The sequence below is a fragment of the Mustela nigripes genome, chromosome 11, assembly GCF_022355385.1.
Source record: "Mustela nigripes isolate SB6536 chromosome 11, MUSNIG.SB6536, whole genome shotgun sequence".
NCBI classification, from domain to species: domain Eukaryota; kingdom Metazoa; phylum Chordata; class Mammalia; order Carnivora; family Mustelidae; genus Mustela; species Mustela nigripes.
The window spans coordinates 21,323,940-21,345,804 of NC_081567.1; the positions used below are offsets into that span (position 1 = coordinate 21,323,940).

Below are 21,865 nucleotides of genomic sequence, written 5' to 3' on the forward strand. Positions count from 1 at the left end.
CGCGCAACCGGAGACGGCCGAGTAATGGAGCGGGGCCACCTAGCGGAGAGCCGAGCTGCGGATCGGAGCCGAGGACGCCCAGAGCGGAAGTGGGGGAGCGGCCGGAAGTCGCCCGAATTCCAGTCAGACTGACCGGCTGACAGGCTTTGACAGGAGTGGGGCTGCGGGAAGTTGGTGGCCATGGAGTTGGGCGAGCTGCTTTACAACAAGTCCGAGTACATCGAGACGGTACGCGTGTTTAGACCTCTGCCCTTCCTTTTCCGAGCCTGCGTCCCTCCGAAGCTGGTGTCTCCATCCTGTCCCTGCCGCACCCCGGGTCCCGAGATTACCTACAGTCACTTAGTGAATGGCCCGGCTTTGTTATTTATTCCTTGCATGGCAGGTTTAGGCTTTTTTTTTTACTTATTCCTTATTTCCTAAAGATAAAATGCCTTCCAGAAAGCAGGACAAGTCTCATCCACCTTAATATCAAGAACTCCAGGCTTCGGGGGCTTTCAGAAGGTTTTTGTTTTTTAACAAAACCCCCCCTTTTTTTTTTGCCTTTTTAAAGATTTTATTTATTTGACAGACAGAGACCACAAGCAGGCAGAGAGGCAGGCAGAGAGAGAGGAAGGAAGCAGGCTCCCCACTGAGCAGAGAGCCGGACGCGGGGCTCGATCCCAGGACCCCGGGACTGTGACCCGAGCCGAAGGCAGAGGCCTCAACCCACTGAGCCACCCAGGCGCCCCTGCTTTTTTTTTTTTTTTTTTTTAAGATTTTTATTTATTTATTTGACAGACAGAGATCACAAGTAGGCAGAGAGAGAGAGGAGGAAGCAGACTCCCCTGCTGAGCAAAGAGTCTGATGCGGGGCTCGATCCCAGGGCCCTGGGATCATGACCTGACATGAAGTAGAGGCTTAACCCACGGAGCCACCCAGGCAACCCTCCGAAGGTTTTTTTTTTTTTTTTTTTTTTTTAACTAACGTGTCCTAATTTATTACTGTACGCTGAAACACGGTTAGGTCCTTTCTAGTCAATACATGATGTGTGTAAATTGCTCCAAGGAGGGTAAGTGCTCAGTCAGCCTTGCTATGAATTCTTGCAACTCTGATATCGGTTAAGTCGTGATCCTGGATTTAGGGCTACAAGTATAGAACTGAAACTCGAATCCCCTCTCTCTGACGTTATCAGGCTCTAGACCCACCACGTCCAAATTCTGGATTCCCTTCTTGGCATCCCTAGTTTCCTGATCCATCCCTGCTTTAATATCCCGTACTCAGGATATCAGGGGACTTCGGCCCACTGAAAGTCCATTCCTCTCCAGTAGCAGCTTTTTTTGGTGGAAACCTGTGGCCCAGAACGCACTCAGTTTGCGCCTCCCCATTTTCTGCTCTTTGCTTTCAGGCATCTGGAAACAAAGTTAGTCGCCAGTCGGTATTGTGCGGAAGTCAGAACATCGTTCTCAATGGCAAGGTAAGGGACAAAGCCAGTTCCAGGATGCCTGCCTTGGCTTTCTTTCCACTAATTATTGCATTAGGAGGGCAGATAATATGTTACCACATCTCCCACTTACTGCTGTACATTTAAAATTTCTCTTCTTTTGGGGCGCCTGGGTGGCTCAGTGGGTTAAGCCACTGCCTTCGGCTCAGGTCATGATCCCAGGGTCCTGGGATCGAGTCCCGCATCGGGCTCTCTGCTCAGCAGGGAGCCTGCTTCCTTCTCTCTCTCTGCCTGCCTCTCTGCCTACTTGTGATCTCTCTCTGTCAAATAAATAAATAAAATCTTTAAAAAAAAAAATAAAATAAAATTTCTCTTCTTTTCATTCTCCAAATTGCATTGAATACAAAAAAGACTCAATAAAAGGAGGCAACGGAAAACCTTTTCCCCTTTATGCCAGGAATGATATACCATGGCACCCAGAACTGAAATTATTATGAAGTGTTGTAGTGTGCCCTAAACTACCAGACGCAAACATAAATAGGCACCGAAACACTTAAGTGTAGAAACTATAAAGTATAATGATATAATTGTTTAGTAATAATGATTCAACATTAACTGAAACTCTTTTTTAAAAAATATTTTATTTATTTATTTGACAGACAGAGATCACAAGTAGGCAGAGAGGCAGGCAGAGAGAGAAGGACGGAAGCAGGCTCCCTGCTGAGCAGAGAGCCTGACGCAGGGCTCAATCCCAGGACCCTGAGATCATGACCTGAGCTGAAGGCAGAGGCTTAATCCACTGAGCCACCCAGGTGCCCTGAAACTCTTAAAATTAATTTGAGAATGGGTGGGGCACCTGGGTGTCTCAGTCGGTTGAGTGTCTGCCTTCAGCTCAAGCTGTGATCTCGGGTCCTGGGATCAAGCCCCGAGTTGTACTCCCTGTTTAGCCGGGAGTCTGCTTCTCTCCGTCTCCTCTGCCTCTCTCCCTGCTTGTGCACTTTCTCTTTCTGTGTCAAACAAATAAAATTTAAGGAGAGAGAATTGGGAAAGACACTAAACTATGAAACAGCTTTGAAAAATGGAATATGATAGGCTGAGAATTTGTAATCTGAATAAGTTGAAGTAGCAGAGAGATGAGTATAAACATGGGAATAATATTAGGACATATCAGAACCAGAGAAAATATCAAGATATATTTGAACGTGACAAACACTGAAGTCCACTGTTTTTCCTGCCATTTGTCTTTGAAATATTATATCTCTGAAGTAAAAGAGAAGAGAATCTCACTATAATCAAGCAATCATAAATTTTTTCAGTAGAGACACAATTACTGTCTCCATTAGCTCATCATAACATGAGATTTAATAGAAAGAAGTATAGTTCAATAATGAAGTATAACTAGTATTTAGAGACACACTGTTCCTGCACGGAATTAGATAATTCCGTTAATCCCAATCTGACACATTAGCAAATTGTGGAGTTTTTAAAAAATCCCTTAGGCAATTCCAGTACATTTTCTAATAAACATTGTTTATTAAATTGAGATAAAATACATGTGACAAAATTTGCCACTTTGTCTTTAAGTGTACAATCCACTGGTGTTAATTATATTTAAAATTGGGGTGCCTGGGTAGCTCATTTGGTTGAGCATCCTACTCTTGATCTCAGCTCAGGTCTAGATCTCAGGGTCATGAGTTCAAGTTCTGCACTGGGCTCCACGCTGGGTGTGGAGCCTACTTAAAAAAATATATTCTATTTACAACCATTGTGCAATCATCACCACTATCATATCTAAAACTATCACCACCTGGACAGAAACTCTGTACTCATTTAGGAATTACTCCCTCTTTCCTCCCCATCTTCCCCACTCCTGCCCCCCACACGGGGCCTAGTCACTAATAACCTCGGTCCACTTCCTGTCTCTGTGAACTTGCCTAATCTAGATCTATAAGACTTGTCCTTTTTTGTGTGGCTTATTTCACTTACCATAATGTTTTCAAAGTTCATCCATGTTGTAGGATGTAAACTAATACATATATACATGTTAACATCCATGTAAACTATACACATATATACTTTAGCTTTACTTGCTTTCTGTTTTTTTTTTTTTTTTTAATATTTTATTTATTTGACAGAGAGAGATCACAAGTAGGCAGAGAGGCAGGCAGAGAGAGAGGAGGAAGCAGGCTCCCCGCTGAGCAGAGAGCCCAATGTGGGGCTCGATCCCAGGACCTTGGGATCATGACCTGAGCCGAAGGCAGAGACTCAACCCACTGGGCCACCCAGGCGCCCCACTTGGCTTTCTGTTAATTACTTTTTTTACATTCACTTATTACTATAACCACAGTAGGAAACTCCTATCACACTTAATAAGGACCACTGTTCTCAATCCTGCTTCTGTGATTCACTGTGGTTTGTGCATTTTCACTACTGTGTATGGTTACATTTATCCCCTCTCCTATTGGTTATTTTGTTCCCAGTTTTTCATTTTGTCCCTTATAGAATGGTGAGATTTCTATTTTCCTAAACCCTTATATCAGGTGTCACAGTGCCTATAGGGATGGGCAGGGGTCAAATGAGTAAGGAAGACTGGGTGCCAACAACAGGGAGTGGTGGGGCCTGGTCAGTTGACGCATACATGTCCTAGCCAAACTCAAACTGATTGTTGCCATGTGGGAATATAGGCCTATATTTTCTCAAAAGAGACTGGAAGTCTGGATTTTTTTTAGTGCAAAATGTCCCGCTATTCAAATAATAGTACTAAATCTAAATGAAGAAACAGGCTGCATGAGCCAAACAAAACAGGTTTCTGGGTGCAGTTCTTAGACCTCCAGCTGCCACCTCTGCCTCATCCTTTGTCGAGTTCAGTGAACTCTGCTCTACTACCATTTTCTTCCCTTGGAGGTCCTTATATGCACTCACTTTCGTTTTATCATCCTGCTGCCTCTGTTGTGAATCTGACTTCTCATCTTCAGCTCCACTCTTTATGAGACAGGAAACCAGGATTTGAGTCGCTCACATTAAATCTCTGACCTCCTGTGATATCCATTACTTATGTTTTCTGTGTTTGCTTCTCCAAATGGGAGTGTAATTTAGGCTGCCTAAGGGACTTTTTGTTTTTCAAAGATTTTTCATTTATCTATTTGACAGACAGAGATCACAAGTAGGCAGAGAGGCAGGCAGAGAGAGAGAGGAGGAAGCAGGCTCCCTGCTGAGCAGAGAGCCTGACGCAGGGCTCAATCCCAGGACCCTGGGATCATGACCTGAGCCGAAAGCAGAGGCTTAACCCACTGAGGTGCCCCTGCCTAAGGGACTTCTATGGATTTTCTTTATTTGCTATCTTTGTTTAAAACACAGTATAATAAAAACAACCATTACCAAATACTCAGAACTTCTTCGTATTCTGCTTTCTTCCAAAGAAAAGGAAGTCATTTCCTCTGATTGTAGATGGAAGCATAAACAGAAAACAATGATTAAAGTAAATGAAGGATTTCAGATGAAAGAGTACATACTAGAAACAGATATCTCTGTAAACTTGAAGTAGACTGTTTTTAAAAACCAACAGGCACTATAGTGCTTTAAGTCAACAGCTGATGAGAAATGGTCTTTTTACTGGTAGAGGTTTTATAGACTGAACATATTTGCAGGTGAGATTGGTAAACTTTTTGAAGTATGAGCGCACTTCATTTTTAGTAATTTCTCAGAGCCTAGTGTTCAGACTAGTGACATATCTAAATTTACCCGTATTTGAGGTGTTCTCCATCTTCATCTCTACCCTGATCTTCTGTCCTGGGCCCCAGGCCTTCCTTTATAACTGCCAGTTGGTTATCCCACAGATACCTCAAATAACATTGCACAACTGAATTTGTCATCCAGTTCAGTCCCCAGAATTGCTCACCCTATTCTAGACTTTCACCCTGGACTCTCTTTCTCTCTTTCCCCAATATCTAAACAATGACCAGATCATATAGATTCTCTTCCCCTTTTTTTCCATTATTAACATTTTATAGTGGAATATTTGTTTTAAAGATTTTATTTATTTGAGAGAGAGAGAGCAAGAGAGAGCATGAGGCAGGGAGAGGGACAAGCAAACAGACACCCCACTGAGCAGGGAGCCCAGTGTGGGGCTTGATTCCATGACCCCGAGATCATGACCTGAGCCGAAGGCAGATGCTTAACCAACCGAACCACCCAGCTGCCCCTACAGTGGAACATTTTAAAAGTTATCTTTATTGAGACATAATTTACATACAGTGAAGTGTACCCATTTTAAGTGTGCAGGTTGATGAGTTTATTTTTTTAATATTTTTATTTTTTTTAAAGATTTTATTTATTTATTTGACAGACAGAGATTACAAGCAGGCAAAGAGGCAGGCAGAGAGAGAGGGGAAGCAGGCTCCCCGCCGAGCAGAGAGCTGACTCTGGGCTCGATCCCGGACCCTGAGATCATGACCTGAGCCAAAGGCAGAGGCTTTAACCCACTGAGCCACCCAGGCGCCCCAAGGTTTTTGTTTGTTTGTTTGTTTTTTTAAGATTTATTTATTTGAGAGACAGCAAGTGAACAAGAGAGAGAGAGCACAAGCAGGGGATAGGGACAGAGGGAGAGAGAGAAACAGACTCCCCACTGAGCAGGGAGCTTGATTTGGGGCTTGATCCCAGGACCCCAGGACCATAGTCCAAGCTGAAGGCAGATGCTTAACCAACCGAGCCTCCTAAGTGCCCTGCAGTTTGACGAGTTTTGACTGATGTTTACAGCTATGTATCCACTACCACAATTAAGATATAAAATATTTCCATCACCCTCATTTCCTTGGACCCTTCTGCAGTCAGTCTTCCTACTATCCTTGGCCCCAGATGACCACTGGAATAACACTAGTAGAGATTACGTTTGCATTTTCTGGAGTTGCCTATGATGGGAATCATGTACTCATTGTTGTCAGCCTTCTTTCACTAAAGGTTTTTGAGATTTGTCCATGTTTTATATACATTGGTATTATTATGCAACTTTAAAAAAAAGATTTTATTTATTTATTTGACACAGATCACAAGTAGGCAGAGAGGCAGGCAGAGAGAGAGGAGGAAGCAGGCTTCCTGCTGAGCAGAGAGCCGGATGCAGGCTCGATCCCAGGACCCTGGGATCATGACCTGAGCTGAAGGCAGAGGCTTTAACCCACTGAGCTACCCAGGCCCTATTATGCAACTTTTAAGACATGTACCAAAGTAGAGAGAACGTGTAATGAAACTCCATGTGCTCATTCACCAGCTTCTGCAGTTAGTAACATTCTGACATCCTTGTTTCATCTCTGTACCTGCCCCACAAACCCATACCTATTTTGACCAGGGAGAGGGCAGGGAGTTGGAATATTTTAAAGCAAATTTCAAACACTGTATTATTTCACACATTAATACTTAGTATATATCACTGAGATTTAAAGATTTTAGGGGCACCAGGGTGACTCAGCTGTTAAACGGCTGCCTTCGGCTCAGGTCATGATCTCAGAGTCCTGGGATTGAGCCCCACATTGGGCTCCCTGCTTGGCGGAAAGCCTTCTTCTCTCTTTCCCACTCCCCCTGCTTGTGTTCCCTCTCTCACTGTGTCTCTTTCTGTTAAATAAATAAAATCTTAAAAAAAAGAAGATTTTAAAAAATGAGTAGAGCACCCTTATCATGATAGATTTTTTAAGAAACCGGTAGTTCCCTAGTATCATATAATCCTGAGTTCCTGTCTAATCTTTCTAGTATCTTACAATGTCTTTTTACAGTTGGTTTATTCAAATCAGGATCCAAACAAGGTCAAGTGCACATTGCATCTGGTTGATATATGTCTTAGGACCCTTCAAATCTATAACAGTTCTTTTCCCCCAGCTCATTTTTCTCCCCATGCTGCGTATATGTTGAAGAAACTGGCTCATTGTTCTGTAGAATTTTCAAACTTTTATTTGACCAATTCTACTTACATGGTTGTTGAATGTGGTCTCTCTGCCCCTTTCTTTCCTCTTAATTAGTAGATCTGAGGCTTGAGCAGATTCCTCTACTTTCTATTTCTCTTTTCTTCATGTACAACTATTACAGAGAAGGCCCATTCTCTCATTTTACCTTGATCCACTGTAGTCATCTAGAGTGTCACTTTCCCTCTAGTCTTACCTGCCCCCTCCATTCACTGTAGACAGTTTTCAGATTAATATTTCTAAAATAAAAATTCAGTCTGTTAATCCTCTGCTTAAAAACTTTGATTCCTTATATCCTCTAGGGAAAAAACCTAAGCATACATAATGCCTCATAAGGCCAAGTCCCAGCTTACTTTTCTCAGCCATGTGCACTTTTTTTTTTTTTTTACCCCATTTATTCAAGACATTTCCAGAATGCCTATTTACTAAGTATGGGGTATTAATTCCCCCAAACTTCTGAGTTAAGTTATTCACCCTGCAGCCTATCTAGGCAATCTTTGGGGCATCTGGATATCATACCCCGCAATGTAGCACTTCATCTGAGTCCAGAATTTGGGAGAAGAACCAGGAGCTCAATAGGTCTATCTCTAGGAGCATGAAGTTGGAGATAGTAGTGTTAGGAGATTGGACAAAGATAGGCGCAGCCTGGATTCTCATTTAGCAAGCTGCCAAGGTTTAAGGGCAGGTAGAACCAAGTGAATCTGAGCAGGTGAGTAAACTAGGCCAACTAAGGCATTCTTAGTAAAGATCTGTTTATTCAACAAGTCCTGTTTATGGGATATTAAGGGCAAAGCTGATGATATGCTGGGAACATCTTCAACTGAGTCAGTGTTATGAGGGTGGGTTTCATTATCTTAAAGTTATCCCTTTTGAGAGAACATGTGACTCAGTAGATCATAGCATAACTTCAGTGTCTTCTTACCTACTCTTTTTTGTTGTATTTCAGGCTATGTTGGTTGCTTTTTAAAATGTGCTTTATTTTGTAGACCATTGTGATGAATGACTGTATTATCCGAGGGGATCTGGCAAATGTAAGAGTTGGACGTCATTGTGTTGTGAAAAGTCGGAGTGTCATAAGGCCACCATTCAAGAAATTCAGCAAAGGGTATGTAATTTACTTACCTAATTTCGGTTGTGTGCAAGACGCTGCTACGGGTGGTGCATTCCAAGTGTTGAGTTGTGTAAGGGGTGGGTCTGTGCTATTGTTTGGGTCACTGAGGAGGAATTCACTGTAATGAACACGGCTCTGGTGGTGGTTGGTTGCCAGAAACAGAATCCACTTGAATTGGCAAAGGCAGAGGGGGTTCTGATGAAGAGATGCAGGCATATTTATGGAATAAAAGGGTAGGAAAAGGGGCCAGGCCTCATAGGGACTAGAACTTACACTTGAACAGCTAGCCAGAATCAAGACAACTGTCTGTCTGTCGCTCTATCACCAAGATTATGTTGTTTCTTGTTGGTCTCTGTCTCTGCATTTCTGCTTCCCTCTCCTCTCTTTCATGCTGACTTCATCTTTCCCCTTTTCTCATGGAGCCAACCATTCTGCCTCAGCCCATTATTTTTATCAGTTCTCCATCTGGCTTCAACAGATACCAGCCAAAGATTTTAGGTCTTATTTCCAGAATCTTGGCAGAGGGAATCTGATTGGCTCAGCTGGAGTTAAGTGCCCACCCCTGGTCTGAACAGTTTTGACCGGAAGGGCAGAGGCAAGTCAGGCCCATTGTTCTCTCAATGGTAATTAGGATTATCCAGGGAAGGTCATGGTCAGGGCAGGAAAACTGTCGACTATGCCTGATGTGCTGGTATTTTTTTGTTGATGTTGTTTCTACCTCTCCCTCTTTTCCCTCCTGGCTCCTACCTATGGCACCATCTGCATTTCATTGAGTAACTCAGTAAGCACTGATTGAGTGCTTTCTTATGTCAGTCACTAGAGTATAAGGTAGGTACATAAAGATGGATGAAATGGCATTCCTGCCTCAAAGTTCTCAAAAACCTAGTAGTAGAAACACTTACATACAGAGATGACTACTATAGAATGTGATTCTATAATGTGGTAGCCACTGTATAATGTGGCAGTCCTGTCACAAGGCTGAACATGGTTGGGAAGAAACAGAAAGAGCGACAACTCAGACTGTACTACCAAGGAGTGAAGTACACAGGAATCGTCCTGCATGTCTCAGAATGTCAATTCTCAGGCTTTCCCTTACATACGGGAATGGGAGCAGGCAGTCAGGGCAAATCATTCACGTGAAAACATTTGCTCTTTAGCTCAGAAGGCTGCTGGGGGAAATGAGAAATCCTTGCTCTGGGCTTTTGTGGTTCCACACTGTGACAGGTTCTCTGCCCGAGTTGTTGGCTCCCCCTTCTGATAGCAGCATTACTGTGCTGGCTATGGTCTCAGGATAGCACCGAGAATAAATAGGGGTTTTATTGGTGAATGGTAGGTTGTGTAATTAGGAATAGTCATGGGAAATACAGGAATACAAAAGTGTAAATAGCAACACAGAAACAGCAAGTGAGTATGGATTCCCCTGCCCCCACCTCACATAGCTCTATACAAGAACCAGATAATAGATCGTAGAACCAGATAATAATATCAAGTTTGGAATTTTTTAATTTAAAATTTAGGTGCTGACAGTGCTGCTATAGAGTGATAAGATCGAGGAATTCATTGTCACACAAAGGTCCCAGATCAAAAATACAAATAGATTAAGGAAAATTTAAATAAGCTATAGGTCCAGGGAGGACAGGTATCCTCTCTGACAAAATATTCCTGACAAAACAGAGCACAGGACTAGATAGAGCCAGTGAGCATCCAGCTACTTTATTTTAGTTCTAGTCCAAATATTTTCTGTCCCAAAGTACTGAAGTTACTTGCAAATCTGATCGTCGAACCACTGTCAATGACATTTGAGGAATCATGGAGAATTGCAGTGATGTCAGAAGTCTGGAGAAAGCCTACTGACTCCTACTCATCCTTCATGTCTTGGCTTAAATGTCACTTTTTCTTTTATTATTATTATTATTTTTTTAAAGATTTTATTTATTTATTTGAGAGAGAGACAGTGAGAGAGTACATGAGCAAGGAGAAGGTCAGAGAGAGAAGCAGACTCCCCGTGGAGCTGGAGCCCGATGCGGTACTCGATCCCAGGACTCTGGGATCATGACCTGAGCCGAAGGCAGTCATCCAACCAACTGAGCCACCCAGACATCCCACTTTTTCTTTTAAAGATTTATTCATTTGAGAGAGAGAGAGGGCAGATGAGCATGGGGATGGGCAGAGGGAGAGGGAGACAGGAGTCAGACTCCCCACTGAGTGCAGAGCCCAACATGAGGCTTGATCCTAGGACTCTGAGATCATAACCTGGGCCAAAGTCAGGTGCTTAACCGACTGAGCCACCCAGATGCCCCTTAAATGTCACTTAAGGGACGCCTGGGTGGCTCAGTTGGTTAAGCGGCTGCCTTCGGCTCAGGTCATGATCCCAGCATTCTGGGATCGAGTCCCACATCGGGCTCCTTGCTCGGCAGGGAGCCTGCTTCTCCCTCTGCCTCTAGCCTGCCACTCTGTCTGCCTGTGCTTGCGCTCTGTATCTCTCTCTCTCTCTAACAAATAAATAAAATCTTTAAAAAAATTTTTTTTAAAAATGTCACTTAAAATTAAACTTTGGGGGTGCTTGGGTGGCTTAGTGGGTTAAAGCCTCTGCCTTTGACTCAGGTCATGATCCTGGGGTCCTGGGATCGAGCCCTGCATTGGGCTCTCTGCTCAGCAGGGAGCCTGCTTCCCTTCCTCTCTCTTTCTGTCTGCCTCTCTGCCTACTTGTGATCTCTGTCTGTCAAATAAATAAATAAAATCTTTAAAAAAATTAAACTTTTATCAAACTTCTAATCTAGGTAAAGTCTCTGCTTATAACTTGGTACTTTTTACTCTGTAGTACTTATCATAGTTGTAACTAACTACTTATATAATCATTTGTTTAATCTTTCTTTTCTTGATTGCTGTCTCCTTATGGTCTGGACAGTGTCGTTTTTGCTTGCCGTTCTATTTCCAATTTTTAGCATAGAGCCTGGCAAATGCACTCAGTAAAATCAGTGAATATATAAATTTTTGGAATGTTAAATAGTAGAAAATATATCCCAGGAACTGATGTCAGTCCCCTACAACATCTTGGGCAGATTACCGAATATTTGACCTATGAGCTTTTCCAAGGAGGCAGGAATGAGCAAAACATTCATTCATTTGGTGCTAGCTCTTTTAGCTTGGAAGGTCTCGCCACTTCGGTCTTCCTGTTTCCTAGTACACTGCCTGGTCCAATATTTCTGATTTTGAGCTAGTAATCACATTTATCTCCAATATTATAGAATTCTCTTAGCCTGAGGATTCCTTCCTTGCTAGGAGCATTCTTATTAAGACAAGATGATGAAGTTGAGAGTATGATCAGCAATTCTGTAAATCTTGACCGAAAGCAAATCACCTTGACCTTTTTTTGTTGTTGTTCATCTTCTTTTCCTTCTCTAGCGTTGCATTCTTTCCTTTACATATCGGGGACCATGTCTTTATTGAGGAAGATTGTGTGGTCAACGCAGCTCAGATTGGCTCTTACGTTCACGTTGGCAAGAACTGTGTGATTGTGAGTATGGTGTCTTGGCTGGCTAAACAGCCTCGCTGCTCCTCCAGCTCCATCCCTCACATCAGTGGGCCTCTGCTTCTGTGGCCAAGCAGGGTAGAAGTAGTTTCTGGTCTACTGGAATTATTAATGGATTTGAAGGTTTCTAGGCATTAATAACCATGGCTAAATCTTATCTAACTTCTTCTCTATGATGTTAAACTCTTCCCTTTGCTTATTTCATTTGACCCTTATAACCATCTAAGGGTGGTAGCTAATTGATATTATCCCTGGGCGATACGCCTGAAGACCTTAAAAATTAGGGATTTGACAGGGCTATGAAGTGGAAAGCTGGGATTTGAACCCAGGCAGTATGAATAGCCATGCCTGCCCTATGGCCTACCTGTTGCTTTACCTCCAGGATTGTACAGTCTAGTGGGGGGACAAGGGGCATGACATTAAGGGAACTGCAAGTAGTTCAGGGTGATGGGTGTGCAGGGTACAAGTGGGCCCTTGTTCAGTGGACATTTGGACATTCAGTGTTCAGGAGCCTTGGCCCCTCCTCATTTCATCTGCCCAAGGCTTTATGAAATGGGATTTCTTAGTATTTCATTGACGAAGAGCTTGATTTCAGTTGGGATTTATGAGAACATCCTGGGTGAGAATGACTAGAGCTGAACTGCCTTAAGGTTTAGGGAAAATGTTTCCTATATTTTGAATTTATACCCAAATCCTAGCTTCTAGGAAAAGCCAAGGACTTAAATGGTTGTTCCCAATAGTACAGAGGCAGTTCCATGTTCTGGATAATATCCAAGTATAAAATACTTGCAGAAACCATGCATTCACATTCTACAAGCCACAAGAGCACAGCAAAGATGGACCGTGCAGTGGAGGGCCACGTTGCTGTGGAAAACATCCCAATCTGACCTGTTACTCAGAATTAAGGGAAGTGGTGTTTTACCAAGTATTCTCCTCTAGAGGAGTCCCTTCGTATGTGTTAGAAACAGAGGGTCTTTTGTTTGGCATGATGTTGAAGAAAGAGGGAAAATCGTGAAACCCATTCTGTCTGCTCATTCTGTGTGACAAAAGCTGGTTTTCTAAGCCACAGCTGGATTTTTCTGACATTCTCTTCTGCAGAGTGATGACATGTTCATAGTAGCCTACTGTGTTAGCCCTGTCCTTTATCCCCAGAGCTAAATGTCTGAAATGTTAAAATCCAAATGCTCTTCCCAGTCCTTAGGGAGTTCTAGTCTTCTTGTCCCGTGCTCTGCTTTTTTGTGCCACTTTCTGATACATCATTTCAGACATTGTTACTGTTAGGTATTGGCAGTACCTATTTTCTGAGCCTTTTACAAATTCTCAAGTAATCTCAGGAGAAAGATCCTTTTAAAGCTCTAGAATCTCAGAGCTAGCAGGGACTCTTTTAGAGTCCAGCTGTCCCCATGACCCATAGACCCTTGTAACTGTACCCATTTGGTGATCCAACTGCTGTTCAGATGTGTGAAGTTATAGGTGTCCATCAGAGTTGCCCAGGTGCCTGCAGAAAAAGCCTTCCAGACAATCTTCATGGGACTGTGACTGTGCTGTGAGTTTTACGTTCATTGTGTCTAATCCTCACAGCATCCCTGCAGGTTTGATTTTATGTTCTGTTTCCCAGAGGAGGAGCCCAAGGCTCAAGGATGTAGGGTAACTTCTATCAGGAGATGCAGGTAGCCATAATACTGGTAACATGGAGTTTTTTATTCCTCCTGGGAAAGTCCTCCAGGAAAAAATAAAGGAGCAGTTTCAGCTTTTCGCTTCCTCATCTATTGCCAATACACTCATTCCTAAGAAGTACCCACGTTCTGACTGCTGCTGCTGTTTAATTGATCAGTTTTCCCAGTATGCTCTGGAAGCTGATTGAACATCATTTGCCTGAGTGGGCAGAGTGGCTAACTAGTGGACGCAGCAGGTGCCTCCAGGCCGGGTGGTGGCTGATGGTACACGGAGGAAGTTTTGTTCACACTGCTCTTCTTTTCCAGGGCCCTTTGTCTACAGAGCCCTCTGTGTGAATGGGTCATGCCTCATGCAGCACATTAAGCTTCTTTCTACCCAGTGCCCCATGTGCTTAGTTGGAATTATTAGGAGCCTAGGTGTCATAGGACATCTTTTTTTTTTTTTTTTTAAAGATTTTTTATTTATTTATTTGACAGACAGAGATCACAAGTAGACAGAGAGGCAGGCAGAGAGAGAGAGAGGGAAGCAGGCTCCCTGCTGAGCAGAGAGCCCGATGCGGGACTCGATCCCAGGACCCTGAGATCATGACCTGAGCCGAAGGCAGCGGCTTAACCCACTGAGCCACCCAGGCGCCCCAGTCATAGGACATCTTTGAATTAATTTGGGAGTCACCAGGGGAGCTGGCCACCTGCTGTATTTTGGGAATTGCCACTAGCAGGTAACTCATGGGAGGGAACTTTCCAAGAATGAGTGGAGAGCTGCAGTTCTAACTTGTTTCTGAGCTACGGATAGTGCCAAGTATCGCCAAGGCTATTATCCACCTTGCCAGAGACAGCTTAGTCACTTAAAAATTTTAGACCTTCAAGGTATAAGCTTTCTAAAACATTCATTTAACAATCTACTTAGACATTCCTGGAAATACATACATTTGGGTATTTATTAATGATTAGGAAAATTTTAATATAACCAAATCAAAGTATCTGTCATATTCTTTGATAAAATCTGAGATCTAGACAGGTTAGCATTCTCCTGATATTGTTGGGGATTCCACATTGTCAGCCAGGTATGTTTTATCAGATCCTCTGACCAGAACCAAGTGAATGCACAGGCCCTGGTGATGTCAATGTAGTCAGTGAAGACTGAAACTTTCACATACTCGGCAGGTAGTCTGAATCACTTTAATCTATTTATAGAAGAAACCTCCCCTTTCCCTTAAACCAGGAAACAGATGTATCTTCCAGACCTTATTTCTTGCCCTCAAAATGCCGTGGGTGATGCAGAATTGAAAAGTTGCCACTTTTCAATTCTGCAGTGGATAAAGTCAAGCGCATAAGGCTTGACCTAAACCTTCAAAACAAACTATGGCTAATATGAACCAAGAGTAAAAAGTAGATCCTAATTGTGTACACACGTGGCTTTAGGGGTTCAATTGATATCATGAGAATGAGTCTCCTTCTCTTTCCCACTTTCCTCTGGGAAGCTCTCAGGCAGTTTCTTCCCTCGTGGAAACAAGACAGCTGGTCCAAATGTCTGTCCTGTCCTCTAGAAACCCCGATGGAAAGAGCTTCTTTTCCCAGTAGCGCCAGCAGAAGCCTTAATATTGTGATTCATCAGACTGATTTGGCTCATTCCATAAAACAGTCCTTGAAGCCAGGCGTGGGGTTTGGGGTTAGGATAGGGGACTGTCGGGGCAGAGGCGTGTTACCAAGGACAATACGGGTTCTGCTACCAGAAGAAAGGTGATCAAATGTTGGACAAACAAAAAAGTAGGTGTCCACTAAATTTAAGAAAAAAGACAGAAAATGGTACAACTCTTGGGAAACTGAATTTCAGTCTGTAATATCTAAGATAACCTGAACTGTCCCTTTTCCAAGTTCATACACACACGCGTGCACACGCACACACCCATACCCCTACCTCCTCCTGCTTGTCATGTGCTACCTGAAGTAGGGAATTGTGACCAAACCTCTTGGCCCTATATATTGTATGATATCATGAATGGAGAAAATATAAAATAGCATTCCATGCAGCAGACCAAGCAACTTCTACTTGAGCATTTCCTGCTCTATTTCCTAGTGACAAGATTTTAATTTCAGGGGCGCCGATGTGTGTTGAAAGACTGCTGCAAAATTCTTGACAACACAGTATTACCCCCAGAAACTGTGGTGCCACCATTCACTGTCTTCTCCGGCTGCCCAGGTAAGCTTGGGTGCTGATTATGAAAGCAGACTCATTTTCCATCACGAAAGTAACGCATGCAGTTTTTATCTCTGACAATGTATTGATTTGGCTAATTTAAAAATTCTCCTGCTAGAGATTACCTAGAAATGCTATCTAAAAATATAACCAGTATCTTTTTAAATGTGCAGTTGGGTTCACAAGGAAATTTCAAGGGTCAGAAGCAAAGAGGAGACTAAACCCACAGTATAAGCCTGGTTAGGCTTATGCATCTTTTTAATAAATAGAGTGCTGTAGGGTTTGATACTCCTGTCGGGATGAGAGAAAAAGCCTTGAAAGGCAGAGAGATCCTTTTGAAGGGTGATCTCTCAATAAAAGTTGATCTAGAGTCAACCTGCCACCAGCACAGGAAAAGTACAAAGAAGCAAGCTTTTCTTGGTCTGGGCTCTGGATGGAAAAAGGAAAAATCTTCCAGAGAATTCTAACAATGGCTTCATGTTGTTTGAGGTCTTGAACTTATACTTCCCACACTACCCAGGAATGCCCAAACTGAAGAGTTAACATAAAACATGGTCTAAGACCAACGATACCTCTGGGACACCCAAGAGAAGCAAATACATCCCCTTTCTAATTTGGCTGACAGAATGCCCTCAGATAAAGCTTGTGAGCTCAGAGTTCCCAATGGCCAAGCATGTGAGCAAACAAAAGTGATATACCCTCCTCCTAGAAAACTTGGAAAACATAGTAAAGCGGAAAGAAGAAGAAAAGAAAAGAAAGAAGAAGAAAACCTCATGTCCCCCACCCCTACCCCAAGGCAGTCTCGTCTCTTCTGTGTATGGTTTTACATGATTGAACTCATGCAGCGTGGACAGAGGCACACCAGGGATTCACAGATGGGAGATGCTATGTAGTAAGAGATTTGACAATATATGAGATGTACCCCTTGGTGGTTTAGTTGCTTTTCCAATTAAAAAACTCATCACTCAGATCATTGACTGTGGGTTTCAAAGATGTGCAAAATCATCCATTCAGATTCCTTGGGGAGGAAATGGGCCATTCTGCTGTTCCATGTACCTCTGCATTTGCAGCGGAGGAAGGAGAGCCTTGCTGAGTGATTCTCCCTAGATTGGGTTCCCACTGTGAAAAAGTATCATCGTTCTTAGCATGCTCAGATCAGAAAGCCCCATTGGTTGTTTTTGGTTGATTGTCAGACAGTCTCACCTTCTGAGGTGAGAAGTCTATTAGCAGAGTAATATCTTAATCTCTTTTAACTTATTCAGGGTCCTTAGAACCAGCAGTGGTCTTTGGGCATTGATGGCCAAGACAGGGAGACACACCACTTGGTATTTGAAATCCAAGTAAGCACTGTTTGGAGGTTCTGATGGAGGATTCAGGCTGCATGAGACCCTAGAGATGATTGTGTAGATGGGGAAACTGAGGCCTAGAGAAATTGAGTTGTCCACAAGGTCAGAGGTTGTTTGAGGTTGATTAGTTCTTAAGACCCCTTATTTAGAGTCCAGTACTTTCTGTGCTGTGGCAAGGTACTTCCCATGTTCATTTTTATAGTTTGACAAACAAAAGTTAACCATCTAGATACTGCTGTTGGCAATCTCTCTCTTTAATAAAGAGACCTAAAATTGTAGGACAACTGGCACATTTTTGAGGGCTCCACTGAGTAGTGGAATAAAATGAAAGGCAAACCATCCAGAAAGAATCTGGGTCAGGAACCAAAAAGCCAAAACTGCCTGTAGGAGTCAGACAGACGTGATTGAAATGACAGTCTATGATGGCTAGCCAAGAGTACAGAGCTAACATTTTAAGAATTTCTGATAGTTCATGAGGAGCTAAAAATCTGCATATCTACATGATATCTCTGAATTTTTAAATGTTGGCTGCTAGCTTTTTAAAAAGATTAAATACTGTGCATACCAAACATGTTTGCAAATCTAACACAGACTGCACATTTATAAAAGGTACCTTGGAGGATTCTGTATTCTTTAGACCTTTTTTCTGTCCTGCCTGCTATTTTCTCCATATATATATATATATGGATATATATATGTATATGCAAGTGTATGTGTTTGTTTTGTATGTGTATTAATGCACAGGTGTGTTCGTATCTGTGTATATGTGTGTACTTTTGTATATAACGGGTTATACTGTTCACACCTGTATAAACAGATTCACACTTTCTATTCTGTTTGGAAATTTGCTTTAACAGTGTATCTTGGGGATCTTTTCTTGTCAGTATGTGGAGATTCCCCTCATTCCTTTTCATGGTTGTATGGTTTTCACTACATAAATATACCATATGTAATTGACTGGTTTCCTGGAATAATGGACCATTATACATTGTACCTGGCTTTTCACTATTAGAAACTTTGCTGCATTAATATTCTTATACATATATTGTTCACTTGGGCAAGGTTATTTGTAAGGCAAATTCTTAGAAGTTGGGTTATCAGATCACAGGGTATGAACCTTTAAAAGTTTTGTTAGATTTTCCAGAGTTGTTCTTCCAAATAGTGGTACAAACGTATGCTTTTATCCATAGTGGGTGAGAGTGCCTCTTTCCCTGAAATCCTTAAATACAGTTTTTTGTCTTTTGGTAGGATATTTCTGTTCTACTCCCATCCACAATTTTTCTGTATGTAGCAGGTTTGGGGATTGGATTCAGCTTCGTTGTATGAACAACAGAGCAGTTTCTTACTTCAGAGAGTGCTCACCTGGGCTTGTCACATCAGAATCCAGGGGATGGACAAATCCTTGTCTGGAACAACCTCCCATGTAGTCGGGATGCCTTAACTCTTCAGCTCATGCAATAATGTCTGAACCTCTTTTACCTGGAAGGTATTTATCCATTCGGGGGGTTTGCATTATTTGTCTCCCCCCCACAACAAAATATCATCTTGAAGAGATGGTCAGTGGAAATATTCTGCTAGCATTGAAGCTGGAAGACCTAGAATTTAGATACTCATGAGTAAAGAAAAGGGCCCTAGAGGGGTTTAAACAGAAATCAGAGCTGCTGGCCTCCCTCGGCTCCAGTTGGTTGACCAGGTCTTTCTTTTCCCAGGACTGTTTTCAGGGGAGCTCCCAGAATGTACCCAGGAGCTGATGATTGACGTCACGAAGAGCTACTACCAGAAGTTTTTGCCCTTGACACAGGTCTAATGTCTCAAATTCATGTGAGCTCTAAGATGAACTTGGGGACAAAGTGAGCCAGCCAGCATCTACAAAGAGCTCTTGTGTCTTTGATACCTTTCACCTTCTTTTTCTGTTTGTCTGGTTTTGTTTAATTCTTTAGAATTTCTCAATCCTTCCAGGTTCTAAGCTCTTAAGACTTCAATAACAGAATGTCTAAAGGAGTTGTGTCCAAATGCTGTGCTTAAACCTTATCTATTAACGGTTCCTTTATGCCATTATCTGTGGAACACAGAATCATCTGTTCCCAACACTCCCACCCCTTGGTCCTGTGGATGACGGGATTCTGCCAAAACAGGCCCACAGAGCAGAGCACTGTCCCAGTGTGGTGGCTGTGAGCTGTTCTTCTGCTCACGGCCATTAGCTGCCCACAGTAAAGACTGCTCACATGGTTCGCTCTCACTTTTCCTGAGCTGCCACAGTTGCCCACGGTCTTGCAGGGAGGGGGAAAGTGTTTGTGACTTTTCAGAGCCCAGATTCCTATTGGCTACTAAAACTTGAAGGGAGGGGTAGTTAACATTTTTATTCTTCCTGAAATGACCTTAAGTGTCTTTTTAGACCAGAGTAATTAATAAAAGACTTTCTGGCATTCTGTTCTAGGGCCTTTGGCTTTCACTAAAAGGGGGGCCCTCAGCAACGAGATTTTATTTTTGCAAAGACCCAGGTAGGAGTCTGCTATATGAATGGACTAGTCTGGTAGTCACTACTTGCCTCACAATATTTGGAGGCAACAGCATATGCCTTATTTCCTTGAAGACGTAGCATTTGTGACAGTTGTCCTATGGCCTAGAGTCATTCATCCACTCTATTTGCCATAAACCTCACAGTTCAGACCAAAATATCTCTACCTAGACCCAATCACATATATACACGGTGGCCTCTTAAATCATTCTGTGGGCACAGAGCTCTAAGAAGTAAATGAATTTACCAGTATTGTTATTAGCCATCTCTTGAATAATAACACAACCCTGCCTGGTTCTGCTCTGACCTCTTGGTCTAAAAGGAAGATTTAGAAGGAAAGGTCCAAGAACCTTGGCTTTGCTTAATGCTTTGATTCTGCTGTGAACAGAATAAGACGGTTCAGCCTTGAAGGTTAGGATCTAGCAGGAGCTGTCTGGACTTAATGTGTGGTTGTGGGGTTTGTTAAAATGGCTATATGTGATGATCTCCTCTAGGTCAATGTAAAACTGTTTTCCAGTTTGTCTTTTTTTTTTAATGCATTAAAAGATTGATATGTGAAACAAATCATTTGAAAGTGATCCCTCTCCTCCTCCGTGATGGCTACCTCACTTCCTCGGCTGCTTCCCTGCTTGCCTGGTGCCCTGCTATAGATTTCACATTCACTAGTCTGCTTATGCTTCATGCCAACCGAGGAGGTGGGATGTTACTCCCATTTTAGAGGTGAGAGAAAACTCAAAGATCTTAGATAAGTTGGTCCAGTCCCAACAGGGACGGAGTGGCTGACCCGGGAGACATACCAATGTCTGTCTGGCAGCATCGCCATGCGATTCAGCTCTGCCCTGGTAAGATGAGACTAAGCTTGTCCTTGGAGCACATCTGCTGTGTGCCCTGATACCAGTAGTCTGTGATGGTTGCAGCATTTTTGTTTTGTTTTGGGGGGGAGGTTTGGGGTCATTTCCTGGCATCTTCCCCAGTTCCCTTCTCCTTTTGTGCCACCATAAAGACAAATGTTGGAACTGACAGAGCTTTGATGTTGTCTAAGCTAACCTCTCATTAGCTAGTGAGATATTCCAGAGCACATCTGACAGAATGCCGTCCAGCCTATGTTTGAATACCTCTAAAAAGAAACTGACCACCATGCAACTGACTGTTCATTTTCCTTTTCAGTTTATCCTTTCCAGCTTGAGATGTAATTGACATATCATTTTTTTTGACTGCCTATTTTGTTGTGAACAATGGAAATTAAGAAAAGGTGGGATTGTTTAAAGCCTCCTAGACATGATTTTAAAATCTTAAGTAGTAACTCAAGTACATGATTGCAAAAGTCCAATCTAGTTAGTAAAAAGGTGACATGCAGTGAAGTAGAATTTCCCAATCCAGAATCCCAGTTCCATGTTCTACTTCCCAGAAGCAGCTACTGAATAGTTTTGGGTATGTCCTACAAGAGACAGTCTGCAGGTACGAGCATATAGATCCGTGTACCTTAGCCTCTCTTTGCATACAAATGCGAGTACACAGTGGATGTGCTGTTCTCGGCTTGCTGCTTTTACTTAATGATACGCCTTAGAGATGTTCCATATTTGGCACATACAGGTGACAAAAATAGCAGTTGCTAATATTTATAGAGTGTTTACCAAGTAGCAGTTACTCTTATGAGTTCTGTACATTTATTAACTTTTTAATACAACCACCATAAAGTAGATACACTTACTGTCCTCAAGTAACAGGAGGTTAAGTAAAGTGCCCAAATTTATACACCTAATATGATAGTGAGTCAAAGCATTCTAGTTCTAGAGCCCATACTATTAAAGATTTTATTTTCTTCATATTATTTTATTTTATTTGAGAGAGCACAAACAGGGGGAGGGGCAGAGGAAGAGGAAGAAGCAGATTCACCTCTGAGCAAGGAGCCTGACTCAGGACTCTATCCTAGGACCCTGGGGTTGTGACCTTCGCCAAAGGCAAATGCTTAAACGATTGAGCCAGCTAGGCGCCCCTACGGCCTGTAGTTTTTTGTTTTTAAAGATTTTATTTATTTATTTGACAGAGAGATCACAAGTAGGCGGAGAGACAGGCAGAGAGAGAGGGGGAAGCAGGCTCCCAGGATCCTGAGATCA

At 42.6% G+C, this 21,865-nt stretch overlaps 1 protein-coding gene across 1 annotated transcript; it reads left to right on the forward strand.

The window, feature by feature from the left end:
- Positions 1-87: 87 nt before the first annotated feature.
- DCTN5 (dynactin subunit 5) lies at positions 88-20,312 on the forward strand. The gene is made up of 6 exons (XM_059415136.1): positions 88-228; positions 1,385-1,453; positions 8,355-8,473; positions 11,885-11,996; positions 15,785-15,887; positions 18,940-20,312. The coding sequence occupies exons 1-6, from the start codon at positions 181-183 to the stop codon at positions 19,035-19,037; spliced, it is 549 nt and encodes a 182-aa protein (XP_059271119.1). The 5' UTR covers positions 88-180; the 3' UTR covers positions 19,038-20,312.
- Positions 20,313-21,865: the final 1,553 nt, after the last annotated feature.

Coding starts and splice junctions, on each gene's coding strand:
- DCTN5 (XM_059415136.1), top strand. CDS start 181: ATGGAGTTGGGCGAGCTGCTTTACAACAAGTCCGAGTACATCGAGACG. Junction 229..1,384: donor AGTCCGAGTACATCGAGACG/GTACGCGTGTTT, acceptor CTTTGCTTTCAG/GCATCTGGAAACAAAGTTAG. Junction 8,474..11,884: donor TTCAAGAAATTCAGCAAAGG/GTATGTAATTTA, acceptor TTCCTTCTCTAG/CGTTGCATTCTTTCCTTTAC.